This window comes from Rousettus aegyptiacus, unplaced genomic scaffold (genome assembly GCF_014176215.1).
Source record: "Rousettus aegyptiacus isolate mRouAeg1 unplaced genomic scaffold, mRouAeg1.p scaffold_m13_p_2, whole genome shotgun sequence".
Classification (NCBI taxonomy): Eukaryota; Metazoa; Chordata; class Mammalia; order Chiroptera; family Pteropodidae; genus Rousettus; species Rousettus aegyptiacus.
Genome location: NW_023416295.1, coordinates 117,303,558 through 117,319,917, shown reverse-complemented (window position 1 = coordinate 117,319,917; position 16,360 = coordinate 117,303,558). Strand labels below are relative to the sequence as shown.

Here is a 16,360-nt window from a genome sequence, read left to right as displayed (position 1 = left end):
GAAAACAGAAAACAATTCTCTATCACTTTTAGTTCAGTTCAGTCAAACTGAAATTTGCTAGATCGATAAAATTGTTCAAGCTCTTCAAAGAATGTTTATAAACAATGTAAAAAATTTTTTGAAGAAACAATCCACAACATAATGTGTTGTATAGAGAGAGGCAGGTAGCACAAAACTTTAGCAATCCTAATGATGGAATCTGTTTTTGAAATGCTACACTGTAATGTAGCTTCTGGGGGGGGGGGGGGAAATAAGCCTGTCAGTTCTGGGGGCTCCACAATGGTGTGTTACAGATGTAATTCACTAGTCTGACTGACTAGCTCAATCCTCCTTCTTGAGGTATCAGCCTAAATATTACGTCATCTAGCACACTTTTCCCTGATCTCCCAAAGTCTGGGTTTCAAGACCTGCCTTTGTGGTCCCGCAACTCTCCTCACCTGTGCTGTCCCTTTACTGCTCACTTACATGACAGTGGCCTGACCAGCCACTCCACCATGTAAGGCCTTGAGGGCAGGGATCCTAAGGGCTTTCTCTGTAGCCTTGCTATCTTGCCCAGATCCTGGTACATTTTGCATTCAAAATTGACTGTTGTTACTGTTGACAAATCCATTACAAGGTCAAGACTATTCAGGAACTTTTTGAAAACATAAGGACTTAGGTGCTTAGTGAGAGGTGATGCACAAATGATCAAGTTATTTCATTTAAAGGATTTTCAATACTGAATGCATTTTATAGGAGTGAGATTAGCAATTCTGATCATGCCGAAGACTTGGGATTTCTGGCCATCCTGGACCAGCTCCACCAAATGGGAGATGAAGAAAAAAGAGATGGTTACATGAGGAATTTGATACATGTTTAAAAAGAGTTAGACACTTCATCCGGAATAAAGATTAGTTCTGTCTAAATCCAAAAAGAAAGAATCATCCAAAGCCACACTGTATAACTGAGGGCATTTTGTTATCATCCGGCATAGTGGTGGAAGAAAGAACTTGGAAAGTGCATTTGGAAAGATGAGCTTTAATTTTTTGTTTTATTTTGTTTTAGTAAGTTTGGAAACTCTGCTGCATGTTGACTACACACCCAAGATTTTCTAGCACAGGCAAAATTTCAGATATTATGTCCTATTATTCATGTAAGCATTAGAATACATTTCAGATACAAACATCTATACATACAAACTACATCTCATACCTGTCTCCTACACTTAGAAAGTATGTGAAAATAAATTTATCCTTTATTTTAAAGTTGAAAAATATGGTCACTATTATTTTCCCATCAACCTATATATGGAATACAATAAACTATAAACAAATGCCACCAAATGTGAAATTCTAAGCATGATGTGGACATTTCAAAAGTCTATACTCAGATAAACCATTACAGAAAAAATAATTCATGGACGTTTAAGAAACAGAAGCTTTAAAAAATCTCCGGAAAAAAATATCAGAATTGTCAATTCACTTAAGTTTAACAAACACATATTGAACATTTACCCCCATATTACACACGACCGTGGGCCCTGAGGTCAAGGGAGCCTTGTGAACCCGGCCTCTGACCTGTACTTTGCCTTTTACTATATTAGTTAAAAACAGCTGGCACCCAACTTCTTAAGCACACAGTCAGGCTTCACATCAATATCACCATTAGAGAGGAGTTAGATATGTTTTAACAATCTAGAGATTACCCAAGTATAAGAGTTTTTTCTACAAAGTTTAAAAAAATTGGGGTAGAAGACAGGCACGGAACAAGAGAGGGGAGGGCTCGAGGAAAGACAAAGAGCGATTCTCCCAGGCAATTGTCCGGAACCCACATAAGGCGGAAAGAATTAGATGTTCTCAGTTGTCAGTAAAGCTCTGATTGTAGATATTGGGTTATAAATTTACCACGAAGTTAGCCTGCCGCAGGATGCGGGAAGGAGAGCAGGAGGGGAAAAAGACCCCGCTCCCAAACACTGTGAATGTTTGTGGAGGGAGGGGATGGCTTTAGGAAGCCCCACTCAGTGTGTGCTGGTATCATCTCTTCCAACTAAAAACAATTATTAGACTTCAGACGTGTCAGCACTGCTACTTAGGAGCTTGTAAAATTAAACCCAGAAGTGGGGCTTCTGCAGTGCAGCGCACCAACGTGTGTGCAAAGGAGGAAGTGGGTGGTCCAGAAGCACACCTCCTAGCCTTAAAATGAGAAAGGCAGAAACTCAGGAATATTACTCCCACGATGTTCTGAAACAGCATGAACATTGGGTGGCAAAGGCTTATCAAACCTGTTAGCTGCCCGGTGTGATTCCACAGCAGTCAAGGAGAGGAAGTCAGGCAGTAGGAAAAAGAAAGGGACGGAAATAGGCAACTTGATATTCATTCCCGTGTTACTCTAAGAGCTTGCTACTCTTTTACATGATAAATGAGCCCAAATCTTCTCATTGAATGGCACTGGAACTATCCATCTAAATGAAATTAATTTGAAATAGATCAAGATCTACATGTAAAAGTGAAAACAATAAAATCGGAACACTCCAAAAGCAGTGAAAGAGTACAGGAGGCAGAGCTCAGTGCTCAGGCTCCGGTCTCAGACTGCTGTGACCAAACCTGGGCGCCCTTCTCGGTATGTGTATTAACAAACATGCCTCCTGCAGAAGTGGTCAAAAGAAACGATGCCCACAAAGCACTTGGTGTAGTCTGTGTTCAATAAATGCTGGGTACAGTTATTTTCTTGCAATGCACTGTGTAGAAGGTAACTTGCCAGCCTGATCAATGTGGCATAACAAGCTGGTGTCATCTAAAGAATGTGAGCCAACAGCAAGGTGACTGAAGATAATATGAAAAACATCATACGAGAGTAAATTTAACTGCACTTCTTTTGTAACAACACTTGCTTGTAAATGGGCCATTTTAAGTTGATTCTGCTGCCTGCAGTTTGCTTTTTTGCATTCCTTAGTCAGGCTAATTAGCTTGAACCTTCAGCATCAACCAAATTAACTCATCTTCACAATTCCTAAGATATACATTAGCCAAAAATATTTCACCTAAATCTAATAAACCTTTAGATCTAACTTCCTAAACAGAGGGGCTGGAGACACAAGTTCGATGAAACAATAAGGAAGGAAACGAAATATCCAGAGTATGGGACATTCTGCAAGACAGACAAACTGATTGGGTCTGTATTAAGTCTAATGTCATGAAATGAGTCTTTAAATGCTAGATTAAAAGAGATTCAAGGAATATATTAACCAAATATGATTGATTTATGGTCCTAAGCTAGGTCCTGACTTGGGCAATTTTGGAGACATTTTAAGGACAATTGGAAGAACTAGAAAGTGGAATATAATGAAAAGATAGGATAAAGATTTATTGACAGGAGAGGGGAGCTAGTATTAACTTTAAAAATAGTACGAAGAGCAAATTAGCATAGTTCATTTGGTAAAACTGCAGGCACATACATGCAAATATCTAGAAGGATAAATAATAAGGAATTAACAGTCCTAATTTTTGAAAGGCCAGTAGTTCAATGTTTCTTGTTTATCTTTTTTTCTTCTGGATGTGCATATGCTGATTTTGTAATAATAGATTATTTTTAATTTTAAAAAAAGACCTAATTTTAAAACAAGCCATAATTAGGTAAGGTAAAAATTCATGGGGGGAAAATGCAGGTATGATCAACAGAATTGAGTCGTCTTGATATCGCTGATGCTACTGTCATCTAGCCGTGGCATTAAGTGTGCAACACAACGGGTGGGGTCCAAGGAAAAGAGGAAACATTTTCTAATAATGTAGTCCATTCTGTCCCTGCTGCCATGTGCCCCCCACAAGGACTCTCCACATGAGGTCCACAACCCCTAAGAAGAGCCATAGGCCCTGAGGTCAACATTCATAGTTTGTGCCAGAATAGCAAGGGCTCCATCCAAAGGAGGTTAAGAACCATGGCCCTAAAATGTTTGCCATGCGGCTCTTTCATAGTGGGTTCTTGAAAATGCTCTTTCAATTCCAGAAGATCTGAGAGAAGAAGGATGAGTAAGATGGTTAGACCCTCTACCCGGCGTGATTTCTCTGTTGCTGGGTTAAACCATCACTTTCCTCAGCTCCTAATGGTACCAGGAGTGCGGAATTTATAAGATCTCAAATTCAGGATAATAAGTTTCTCAATGGCCCATAGCATCCCTAGACACTGCTCCCAGCTCGGACACAAAGGGGATAATAGGACTTCAGGTCCCCACCCCAAAACACATTGGGACTTAACCCCCTGCCTACTCTCAGTCTTTAGCATTCCTCAAAGGATCATAGTGAACTAGAGAGCCCTGATTCGATGGGATACATTAACTACCCAGAAAGCAAGATGATACCAGAAATTTGGGAAAGTGCATGGAAGGAAAAAACAACTTCGGAGGTAAATGAGGGAAAGGACACTTGTTTATCTTTGGAAGTTTCAGTTCTGAGAATTAATTTCTGAGTAGCAGGCCACAACTTCTGCCAGGAATTCGATAAATAAATTGCTAAAATCAATGAGTGCTGTATGTCTTTTACTAAAAATGGATTCCACAGGACCTTGGTTGATAGGCTAAATAGCAAAAGGGAAAGGAGTCTGGGCTGCTGTGTGTAATGAATAGTTGTTTTATTATAAACAACTTTGGTCAGGCTTCCTGGAATATTAAGTTTTTTAAAGCACAGCCCATTATACTCAAAAAAGTCACAGGGCAATTGAACTCCCACCCACAAATAAGGTTCAAAGATCAACCCCTTTCTTACAGGCAGGTGTTTGTATCTTAGCTCCAGCTGCAAGAAGTGTGCTCACAGGACAGGACAGGTTGGGCAGCGTGCCTGGAAAGGACAGGCTGTGTGTGTCATGAGGGGTGGATCCTATTCTATAGAGCCTACGTTTGGGGAGGGTCAGGCTATGACAGGAAGTTCAGCACTTGATTAGAGCATGACACCCACACTGCTGCAAATTCAGAAGTGTTTTAACAAGCCAGCTAGTTGTACTAACTGGAATATACATTTACTTTGACGTTCTTAGAATTGTGTGTGTTATAGGGTGTTACACATTATTTATACATAAATGATCTCTGCTGTGATGACTGGCAGCTATTTTGCCCTTACACTTGATTACCTAGTTGTGTGGAGTCCTGGTGAATAGAAAATAGTGCAGTTGTCATAGTCTTCAAATACTCTGAAGAAGTAAGGTGAGAAATAGAGGTAAGCATCTTCAAATGCCCTGCAAGAACAGCTGGGCAGGAAGAAGTGGTAAAAGGGCATTTTGCAAAGTATAAAATATGTAATATAAAACAAGACAAAAGTAGAACCCTGCTAAGTTGGAAAAGAGGCAGGACATGGAATTTAAGAATGTTTGCAGAATGATAGGTATGAAAGAACCCTAAGTTTTTTACTTCTATAAAGCTATATTTTAAATTAAATTTATTGGAGTGACATTAATTAAAAGAGAATCCTAAGACTGATTGTCTAAACTTGAGCATTGTAAACATTGAGTATTTGATTAAGAGCAAGTGACAAAAGCATTCAAAGAGCCAGATATTAGGAGTTTGGATTGCTACTTAGTCTTCTGATTGTTTTGAGTTCAAATAGGCTATAAGCTCCTTCGCTGGGTCACCTTGATGCTGACCAGGATGGGAAAAAAAATCAACCCAGAAGGAGTTCAGGGACTCGGCTGGCACTGTTGTTCTACCAGCCCCAACACAAAATGAGCTCAGGTTACCCTAGCAGGGCACTGGGTGGACAACCAAATGGCTGCAGTAGCGGCTGGGCCCTGGTTCCGCAAATTCTCTCAGAAGGCCTAACAGGATGACCTTTCCAGAGTCTTTGCTACAATTTGTGCTGCCTCCTTGGCATTAACACAGAACCTGAGAGGCCTGAGGGGAACTTTGGTGATATTTCAGATATTCAAGTCACATACATACCTCATCTCCATGCATATTTGCCACATATTTGAACTCCGGAATCCCAATTCTGTGTTCCTTTGGTGAGCGCCCCACAACAAGAACCCACAGGTTTCTGCCTTTAAAGGGAAGGAAAAGGTAGAAAAGTAAGTTGTCTTTTAAGATGACGAATGAACTCTGGGTGAATGACAAAAGGAAACAAATGACGCTGGGTCTCCCACCTGATTAATGGCTCATGATGACTAATGTTCATATGACTAACACTTCTGTGCTTAAAATGCTCCTAGTTAACTGCCAGCCAAAACCCTTTCAATTTAAGCAAATACTTAACTTACTATTTTCGAATGTGATTTTTAAGAACTGAAGACTCATCAGGCTACGTAGATCTTATTTTTCCAAAGTATTTATATACGCTGCTCTGAGTTCCTTGTGCTTTATAAAGACGATCTTGCTAATTCACACAATCACACAAACTCAAATTGGAGTTGGTTGACAGAGAGGGTGCCGAAACTCTCCGTGCAAGGAAAGTAGAAAAAAGCAACAGCAATAAAATATGTAACTCAGGAGGGAGATAGTTTTCTAAGTAAGATGTCCCGAATCTTTTATTCGAACACTGATGGAACTCGGCTCCTTCGCAGTGAGTGTCCTCGGTGCTCACCAGTCTTGTCAGGAAAACCGGGAACCACAGGCCAGCCTGATTATACCCCTAGGAAAACTTCTAAGCCCTAACTCTGCCACAGTTGGTGTGATCTGGAAAAGGAATGGCAGAGACTAGGCCTTCTGTGGAATTCATGAGCCCAGGAAAGGAATTTAACAGCCATAATGGGCTAATGTAGAACAGGCTTCTGCAGAACTTCAGATCTAGTCCCTTAAATCAGGGGTCTCACAGGCTGGGAACACTCACTTGCCATGAGAAATCCAGGGAGAAGCAGATACTGAACTTGTCTTTTTCACCATTTATTCTTATAAAAATATTTTAGGGAAATTTGTTATGACAGGGTGATGCTTCAAATTTAGCAATGCCAGGAATTCTCACAAAATACCCCCAAAATGCAGTTTCTCTGATTGATGCCATAGGTTCAGGGCAGAATCCTCATTCATTCATTCATTCATTCATACCACATACTTATTTAGTACTACTTTATCCAGGCATTTAACCAGGAGGCTAGACTGTACAGATAGGTCACTCTCTCTACACCCAGTGGGATTTTGATTTAGTGGAGAAGAGCAACATGCAAACATATAACTACACTAGGCTGTGACATATAAGATCAGGTATTATAGATATAGAATAAAAGAAGAAATGGTTAACTTTTTCCAAGGATCATGTAAAACCTTACAGATGTAGGGATTTAGGGCTGACTTCTGAATAGGGTTCTGAAGAAGGATTCTGAGTTTGCCATGTGGACAAGAACTGTCCACCCAGTCATCTCCCTCCAGAACTATTTCACTAACCAGAGCCTTCCATTCCCCAATAATATCAATTTTCAGGTCATCTGGAGTCAATTCTACAGAGATAACACTTTCATGTTAAGCAAGCAAGAGCTTTTTCTGAGGAGTGAGCTCTTAAACTTGGCTCTTTAGGTTTCCTTCTAGGGAATTATTTTAGGTAGCTGTTAATGCTTTTAAAGCTAGAATAATCATAGATTTATATGGACTATAGTCTAGTTCACTCGTGGGCAAGGGAAAAACTTAAGTATCATCTTAACATAATATTTACCAGCTCTGTATCTGTACCAGCTGGCCCGTTACATAAAGGACAGTATAAGAAGATGAAAACCTGACTTAATATGGATAGCCAATACTATTTGGTTTAAAGAAGAAGGAAAGTCGAAACAATAAAACCTAAGTGAAGAAGTACTTTGGTGGGTAACTCAATCTCAATTTTAGCACAATGACCCCTAAGTGAACTGCTAGATGAGAAACTCACCTTAAATAACCTCAATGGCACAAAGCCTGAGAATGAAACCAACCAATAAACCTGGAAGATATTCATACAATGCTTTAGGAAAGACAAGGCTCTTGAAGGATTTTAATCAGCCTCTCCAATGACCACTGGCCGTCTCTGGCTTATACCAGAGTAAATGCACAAAGGACAAACTACATACTTTTCATAGTCTGATTGCCAAGGTAAGGGTAATTTAAACAAGATTTTTTTTTTCCTTTAGGGTTGCAAAGGTTACCTTCATTCCCCAAAGTTCTCACTAATATCAGGTGTGCTAAAGAATTCTGAGATGCTTGGCCTCTTTCTTCTCACTACAAAATAAACAAAACTTGGATTCCAAATATTTCAGTATCTGTATTCAGAAACTCACTCGGGGCTCGACACAAGTCTCAGGGATGTGATATGGGTGCCCAACTGGGATCGAGAAGGATCAAGAAGTCTTACAATTTGAAAGGATTCACAAGACAAGAAAGCAGACAATAAGTGCCACGAAATACTGTAGAAGTTCAGGAAAAAGAAGGAAAAGCTTGGCAAATTAGGTATAGCTTCAACAGGCAGGAATGGGAAAAGTGTCATTCCTACATCGGAATCACCTAGATCCTTGTAAAATTGCAATCCCTCAGATCCATCTCCTAAATTGAACTCTAGGGGCAAAGCCTGAAATCTGCATTTATCAGGCTCCCTTGATAATTCTGAGGCCCACTGAGTTTGAAAGCTGCTGAGAGTGAGGCAGCGAATGCCCAGATAGATGCGGGAGGCAGTCGATCTTTAAGCACCTAAATACTTGCCACATGGTAAGTAGAGCGGGGTGATCTCAAGCAAGGTGAGCAGAGGAGGCCTTTTCAGGACGCACTGACACACGCCGAGACCAACAGCAGTCCAGTAACGTGCTGGAACGCGGGCCTGTCCGACATCAGGAACCAGAAAACGGACCTCACAGACTGGCTAAACCACTGCTATGGGGCCAAGTTAAAAGCGGCAGCCAGCGCTGCCACCTGCAACTCCAGCCTTCCCAAGATGACCAGACTCCTTCGTACATCTGGGTTTGAATTTTTAAAAAATCAGATACATCTCCATTGTGCAAGTGCCCATCTCACATAAAGGCTTAACTCTTCATTTTCTCACTTGTTCACTCAACAAACAGGCACTGAATGCCTATTCTGAGCCTGACATTTAGTCAGCTGAAACAAATGTAAATCCCTAACTGATCATATTGCCAAGAAAATCACTTTGTCTATCTGATATCACTTTCGTCATTTGAAAAAATGAAGTCCAAAAGACGCACGTTTGATAAACTTTCCATTATTGGTGGGTTAGTGGTATGTGAGTCAGATCATGTGGCTCCACTGCTTATCCTGCAATGGCTCTTCATGGCATCAAACTAGACCCCCACCCCACAGCATGGCGCACTTGACCTCTCATGGACTGTCCGCTTCCTGCCGTAAGCCTCCCATACACGTGGCTCTAGCCATTCTTATGTGTTGGCTCCAAAAGGAGCCAACCATCTGCCTTGACACCTTTAATGGAAGCTCTTTTTTCTGAGTGGATAATCAGTCCTTAGTCTACTTGATCAAAGAGGCCAACTTCTACCCGCCTTTTCAAGGCTCAACCAAAAGCCCCTTCCATCCAACTCCTTTCTTACCTTTCTTCTCCCTCAGTCCTATCCCTTCCCTTACCAGCTGGAGATACTCTCCCTTTTGAACTCCCATAGTACTTCTGCAACCCCTTCCCTAACACTTACTGAAACTGCAGGCTTTCCTGTTGGCAAGGGATTGTGTACATCTGTGCTTGCAGCACCTAGTGTAGTGCCTGGCACATACATAGCAGATGACTAATAAACATTGCTGAATGAATGAAAAATGACCGGCTAAATGAACAGCTAAGGAAGTCCAGTTGGAACCAGGATCGCTACTGCTTCGGAGATCAAATGGAGTTGTTTTCCAGTATTGATAGAAAGGTCTGCAGCTGGTCTACAAAGTGACACCTGGGGTGGAGTCTGGAAAGAATCCAATTTTCTAGATCAATTCTTGAGTAGATGGACCTTCTTGGAGCATTTCTATACAAGAAAGTGCTGAGATCAAAACCAAACACTGGCTTCGTTCTTCCGACAGCATGAGGAGAAGGGATTTTATTTGCTTATGCATTTGCCCCCATGGCACTAATGTTTTGAAATGATACCTAAGAAATGTAGATGTTAGTTTCCATTTCATTTCTTCCTGAATAGGTGAATGGAGAGGCTTGGGGAGCTCAGTTTCTAAATCAGGGTTCTTCTGTTTGCTCAGGGACTTCTTTTTTTTCAATTGAAAAAAAGGAAAGGAAACATCTGAAGATGCATTGAATTAGAATATATTTTTTCTTCTTTTTTGATTTCAAGGCAGTCAAGACTCTCAGAGAAGCAGAGCAGCTTATCTCATTAATCACTAACCATCAAACAAAACAAGATTGTAGGAAATGCCTCTGCTTTCTCCTCTGGAAGCTCTACCTTCCTCCCACTCCATTCCCAGGTCAGAGACTGATGAATCCATTCCCTTGCCTCTAAAAATTTTCATTTTTAAGCTGTAAATGGTAAAATTACAAGAAGTTAAAAAAATTGAGTTTTAAAAACTAGCCATAATTCTCTTGTCCCAACTATCATAATTTCCCTATGTTCCCCTCTAGTCTTTTTTCATGTTGAGATGGGAAACTTAAATCCCCTAAGTGACCTCTAGAGGCCTCATACTATAAAAAGCTGAGAACTTCCCTTTTTGGTCCCTTGGGAGAGAAATCAAACGTAATCAGATCATCTTTTTGAAGGAGAGTTCAGCAATCATAACAAGTGGAGTGTTAAAGTACAAAAAGTACTTAAAAAGATTTTTTAAATCTTATTTTAAAACATACAGTAATCACAACTAGCACTATACATTTATTGTCCATTAATGGTTCTCTTTTATGGTTGGTCAGACGCATTCTGGTTCAGTGTTGATATTTTGGTTCTTTCTTCTCAGTTGGTGTTTTTATTTCTTAGGAGTTCCTGCAGGTGTCACACAGCTATAATTTATGACGAGGACAATTCTGATCCCTTTGACCAAAAGAAAAGAAAAGACAGTTTGCTGGAGGCCTGCTTATCCTTATTATCTATTTAAGAACTCATCTTTCAGTGACAAGAAATAATGGCAATTAATTTACTAGTTTTCTCACAAGCTGCTCTGGAGAATAAAACTTTTTCTTTCTACCATCCTACTCCCTGAGTTTGTACCCTAAAAGGCTTTCATTTGAAAGTGAAGCAAGCCAGAGTCCAGACAGAAGGATAACGAAAGCCCCGAAGTTGTTAAAATGAGGGTCCTTTAAGAACAAAACTTGACTTGAAACTAGAACACTTGATGGAGATGTGGGATTAAGAAAAGTGGACTTTTTACTAGTATTACTCACTGTTCTGAGATTTAAATCTCACAAACAGACCAATAGTTTAGTAAGGACATCAAAACCAATATTTTAGCAGCACACCATTTGCCTCAAAACAGCATCTAAGATTTCTTAAAAAATATGCAGTAACCATTTAGTGGCATCTTATAAGACGATGAAGTGTACAGGTTCTAGAGTCAAGTTGCCAGGGTTTAAACCCTAGCTCTGCCATTTAATAGCCACGTGGCATTGGGCAAGTTGCTTAAACTGAGTGAATCGGCTTCTCCTCTGTGTTATGGGATTAATGGTGTCTGCGCATCATGGTTTTACTATCTCATTTGATCCCGACAATCTTTACAAACAGTGCCAGAAACATGGTAAGCACATGTGTGTTTGAGGGCCTTAAGTGTGCAGAATCGACTGATAACAAACTATAGGCCCTAGCAGATGACAACATCAGGGCGATTAAAGAAAAATTTCAAATATAAAGTGTCCACAACATATGGATGGAGACCTCAGGCTGACGGTCAGAAGAAACACATGATCCAGAAGGTCTGCAGATCAGTTCAGATAGACCATACCTGCGGAAGATTTTTAAAAATTAAAGTGTGGATTCAGAAAGCAGCAGCGGCTATCTTGAGAAAACATGTCCTTCGAAATCAATCGGCACAAAAACTGTCACAAACATTCAGACCAGCAGACATCAGGTAAATTTACTTTTCATGTCCAATTCAGAATTCCCAAGACAAAATGCCTGAGGATGGTGCTGAAGCGCAAACACACATTGCCACAAGGTCAGGGCAGGAAGCAGGTCACCTTGGCTGTTTGTGCTGAAACGTTAAGCATAAACACATCTTTCACAGCATTTTCCTTCATGGTCTGTTGCTGAAGTGACTGAAGCTGTCACACAGATTTTAACTATGTCCAGGCTTAACTATATTAAGATTTCCAATCTGGCTCTGACGTGGGGAGACTCCAACCCATCTCTAACAGAGGGCGACCCAGGAGCTTGTCAGTGAGGAACTGGTTCATTAGGAATCAGTCAATGACATAAAACTGGTTCCATATGAGTGGGTCAATGTCAGCAAAAGGCAGGGGAACGATCCCAGATTATGAAACTAAAGAGATAGGACACTATATGCAATGTGTTTCCAATCCTTGATTGGATTCTAAGAGGCAAAAAGTTATATAAGGCATTCTTGGAATTGCTGGAGAACTTTAAAAGTGAAATATATTGTTTATATATGGTTACTGCTTTTCTCAGTTTAATAATGGTGTGTTGTGGTTAGGTAGAAACAATCATTTTTAGATGGTGCACGCTGAAGTATTTAGTAAATAAGCATCTATTTAACATTTCTAATAGTTCAGCAAAATATACAGGTAGAGCTCTTGAGAAAAGGCAAATATTGCAAAATAGTGACAACTGGTGGATCTACATGAAGACTGTATTTATTTTACTATAATTTTTGTAATTTTTTTATAGGTTTGAAAAATTTCAAAGTAAAAAGCTGGGGGAAAAGGTTTAAAAGGAGTAAAAAATCATGGCCTAATCTCCTGGCTTCTGTAGCTTATTAAGGTGAGATGCAGGATCAAGAGAGGTAAGAGTTGGTCACCTGAAAGTGAAGCCGTGAGGGAATGGAGGCCCCAAGGTAAGAAATTCGCAGCTGCCTCTCCCTTTGAAAACACAGAACTATACTAAAAAAAAGGGATTAAGGAATTACTACTTAAGCTAAAGGGATTAAGAAATTACTACAGAAAGCCAAGGCACATTGTCTGGTTAAATACCCATATGTTGAGAAAGAAAAATCATTTCAGTGCAAATGTGAATGTTAACTAAAGGATAGTCATTTTTTTAAAAAAATTATTTTTATACAACCAGAAGAAAAAGTACAGAAATATTTTAAAATTATACGATTTAGGTGATCCTTGAGCCTTCTGGTCACCAAATCGGTAATCTTGCAAAGGCCAAGTGATTAGCACAGGCTAAGAATAAGGGATCAGCAAAACTCGGGTGTGCGCAACTGAACCACGACATCCATGTCTTCCTCAAGATTGGACTTTGGGTCAGGGAAAGAGAAACATAAATGGTTAAAATTGTTCTCCATGCCTCCATTTGATCACCGTTCCCCTTTGGGCTTTGGTTAGAACAAGGCCACAGACGATTACAGGAGAGGAAGGAGAGGTGAGGCAGGAGTAGCGGCTGCTGAGAAATAAGAGAAAGAAGGCCCGAGCGTCACTGGCCGGTGAACACGGACTCAGGAGCGGCCCTGCTTTATCCAGTGGACAGCAATGAAGGACCATCTGTTTGTGGCTTTCAAGGTTCTTTTCAATTTATTCCTGCACAAAATCATAACGTATATTTGTTGTCAACACACTTAAGAAGCTATATGAGAGTTACTTGACCTCTTTCCAAGGAGTGGGGAAAATGAGGATTACTTCATTTCTGTCTGCATTCATTTCTAATACAGCCAAGAATATAAGCATACTTTAACTTTACAGTTCTAGATCATTTAAACCATGAGCTGGGGCTAATGAATTTCTGTAACAAAGCAGCATGTTAAATTTGCAGTACCTACTGTTGCCAAATCAATATAAATATATAATCAAAAAAAAAATAAAAAAAGAAAGAAAGAAACAAGAACCCGGGCCTACGCATTCATATCATTGTGATGCCCTTCCTTCGGAAGCTATCGACACATTTCTCAAGCTTACGAAGCAACTGGCAAATGATGCTTTTGGTAGACCCACTGACAATGATCACTGACTGAGGAGTATTACAGGCTGAGCTGCGTTAGTGGAAATTTCTGTTGATTTGAGATTTTTCCAGTGTTTCATGGAGAATTTGATTATTAGGATTTTGGAGAGGGTATAATCATGGAATCTGAGGAAGAATTCAAAGATTTCAGGAAAACCATATCTGCTTAAAATACTGATATTTTATATAATTTCCGAAGTATTTTCACACACGTCATCTTAATCTTCAACAGAAACCCCAGGAGATAGGTAGGGCAGGTACTATTATTCTCATTTTACAGATGAGGAAACAGTCTCAGCTAGCCTGGGCTCTGAACTGTTTTTTGTTTGTTTGTTTGTTTTACTCTAAGATTGATGTTTGTTCCCCACTATTCCTCCAGTGGAAAACAGGACTGCCTCTGTGACTACCTTAGGTACAACAGATACTTAGCTTTCTGAGTACAAAGAACTTGATGCATCTAACTCCCAAAACAAAGCAAGAGCTTCATCTCCCATGTCTCTTTCCCTACCCACAAAAGCAACTATTATTAATGGTCACTTCTCCAACAGTAGATTAGACGCATGAGTGAGAAGGTGCTTTCTGGAATGTCATGTGTTTACTTTCTTTTGTGTCTATAAGCTCTGAGGCACTAACTGCTTACCATCCAAAGCTAATGTTATCTGCAAAGCTGGCCTGTGTATACACAGAGGAACCGGCATTTATTTTGGAAGTGGCTAAGTTTCTCAGCTGTCTCTCTGGCTGTGTATTTACAATTGACTGATCGTAAGTCTGTCTGAAGCCGAAGACCATAGCTTTAACAATGCCGTCTTGTACACGTAACTGCAGCTTTTGCTCAGTCTGTGTAAAGGAGCAATGCTGAACGTTCAGGCTCTGGGCTGTCTGCGAGAGAAGACCCAGGATTACATGGGCCACCTGCATTGCGCATTTTAAGGTCAGAATCCCAGTCCCAACTCTTCAGCCTCATTAAACTATGTAATTAGCTTGCACCTCAGATCAGTTCCTTACCGAAAATGTGGGTTGAGAAATACCTGCTTCTGAAAAAGCTTGAGGAAATGCAACTGTTAATAAGCCACCTGAGTTTACTCACCCATTAAAGCATATCTTATCTTGATCTCTGTATATATTTAATTAACAATTTATACCTTGACAGTTTCGCAAAGCATATGAGGCAGCCTGGTCACATGGCACATTGCTCACTGGCAAACTTTTCTCAAGAAAAAGTGGGCCAGAGGCCTAGAATTGATTTCACACACATAAATCTATGATGCAAGCTAGGCCTCTTGAGAGGCACCTATTTTCCATGGAAACCTTAGTGACAAATCCAAATGAATATGAGGAACCATTCCAGGGACACTTTTTGACAATATTATACACTTTCTCACAATCAGTTGAGGTAGCCCTGGTTCATCTCACAATCACAGCTCTCATCATTTGCAGCACATGGCGGCCAGCCTTTACCCTTTCTGATAGTGTGCCTCTACTAACTCAACTGAGTATAAAAATTTGTAGACAGGGATCTCATTCAAGTTATCACCTATTTCACGTCACTACACTCAATCAAATGATTGGGCTGAAAAGATGAGGCAGATTCTTTTTTTTTCCTCTCCTCTTTAATTCCCCCCTAACCCGCTTCCACCCCTGACCTACGAATGTTGCCATCTGCCCTTAAGAACTGGATCTCTGAAGGCAGGGCCTGGCACACCTGGGGTATGGTCTATGGCTCCATCTGGGGCATGAACCCAGGACCTTCTGCATGTAAAGCAGATATGCTAACCACTACACTATGGAGCCACCCCTGAGGCAGATTCTTAAGAGAGGATGGGCAACGAGATTTGCCAGGGTTTTCTCATTCCTGAACAAGTCAGCAATACTCAGCCAAAGAATTACTACTAGATCAATACCTTGAGACATGCCCAACTATCGCTCTTGAAGACCAGTGATAATACATTGATCAAGTCCCTATTTCCATTTAACACACATAAGCGGGCATGAAATGGTATGACATGGCCCAGTGGAAAAGCTGGAGAGGAGCAGTCTTAACCATTGCTTTGCATTTGGGTGGAAGGGGAAGAGGCAGGGAAGGACGTAGAAGTCATACATGGACGACTTCTATCTAATGAAGATAAACTTTGGTAGAATAGAGCCATGCCTGAAATTTATCCTCTTTCTATTAAAATGCAGGAATATTTTTAAACATCTCTCATATAGGCATGAGAGGGAATCAGAGAAAGCTCATTGCAGGCATTTTCTACAGTGTTTCTGCATTTTTGTAGTTTTTTTTTTTTATCATGTAAGACATATCCTATAGTATTGCATGAGTTTAGTAATTCTCAAAAATTGTTTTGCTCAGCATGTATAGTCCTGTTGATGGCCAGAGTTAAGCAGATCAACAGCAGAC

At 40.3% G+C, this 16,360-nt stretch overlaps 1 protein-coding gene across 2 annotated transcripts in view; it reads right to left on the bottom strand.

The window, feature by feature from the left end:
* CPM (carboxypeptidase M) overlaps positions 1–16,360 on the bottom strand; it is a 65,282-nt gene that overhangs the window by 22,181 nt on the left and 26,741 nt on the right. For both annotated transcript variants that reach the window (XM_016148464.2, XM_036237981.1), the window contains exon 3: positions 5,903–6,000. In XM_016148464.2, coding sequence (XP_016003950.2) covers positions 5,903–6,000 — 98 coding nt within the window. The remainder of the gene's footprint in view (positions 1–5,902; positions 6,001–16,360) is intronic.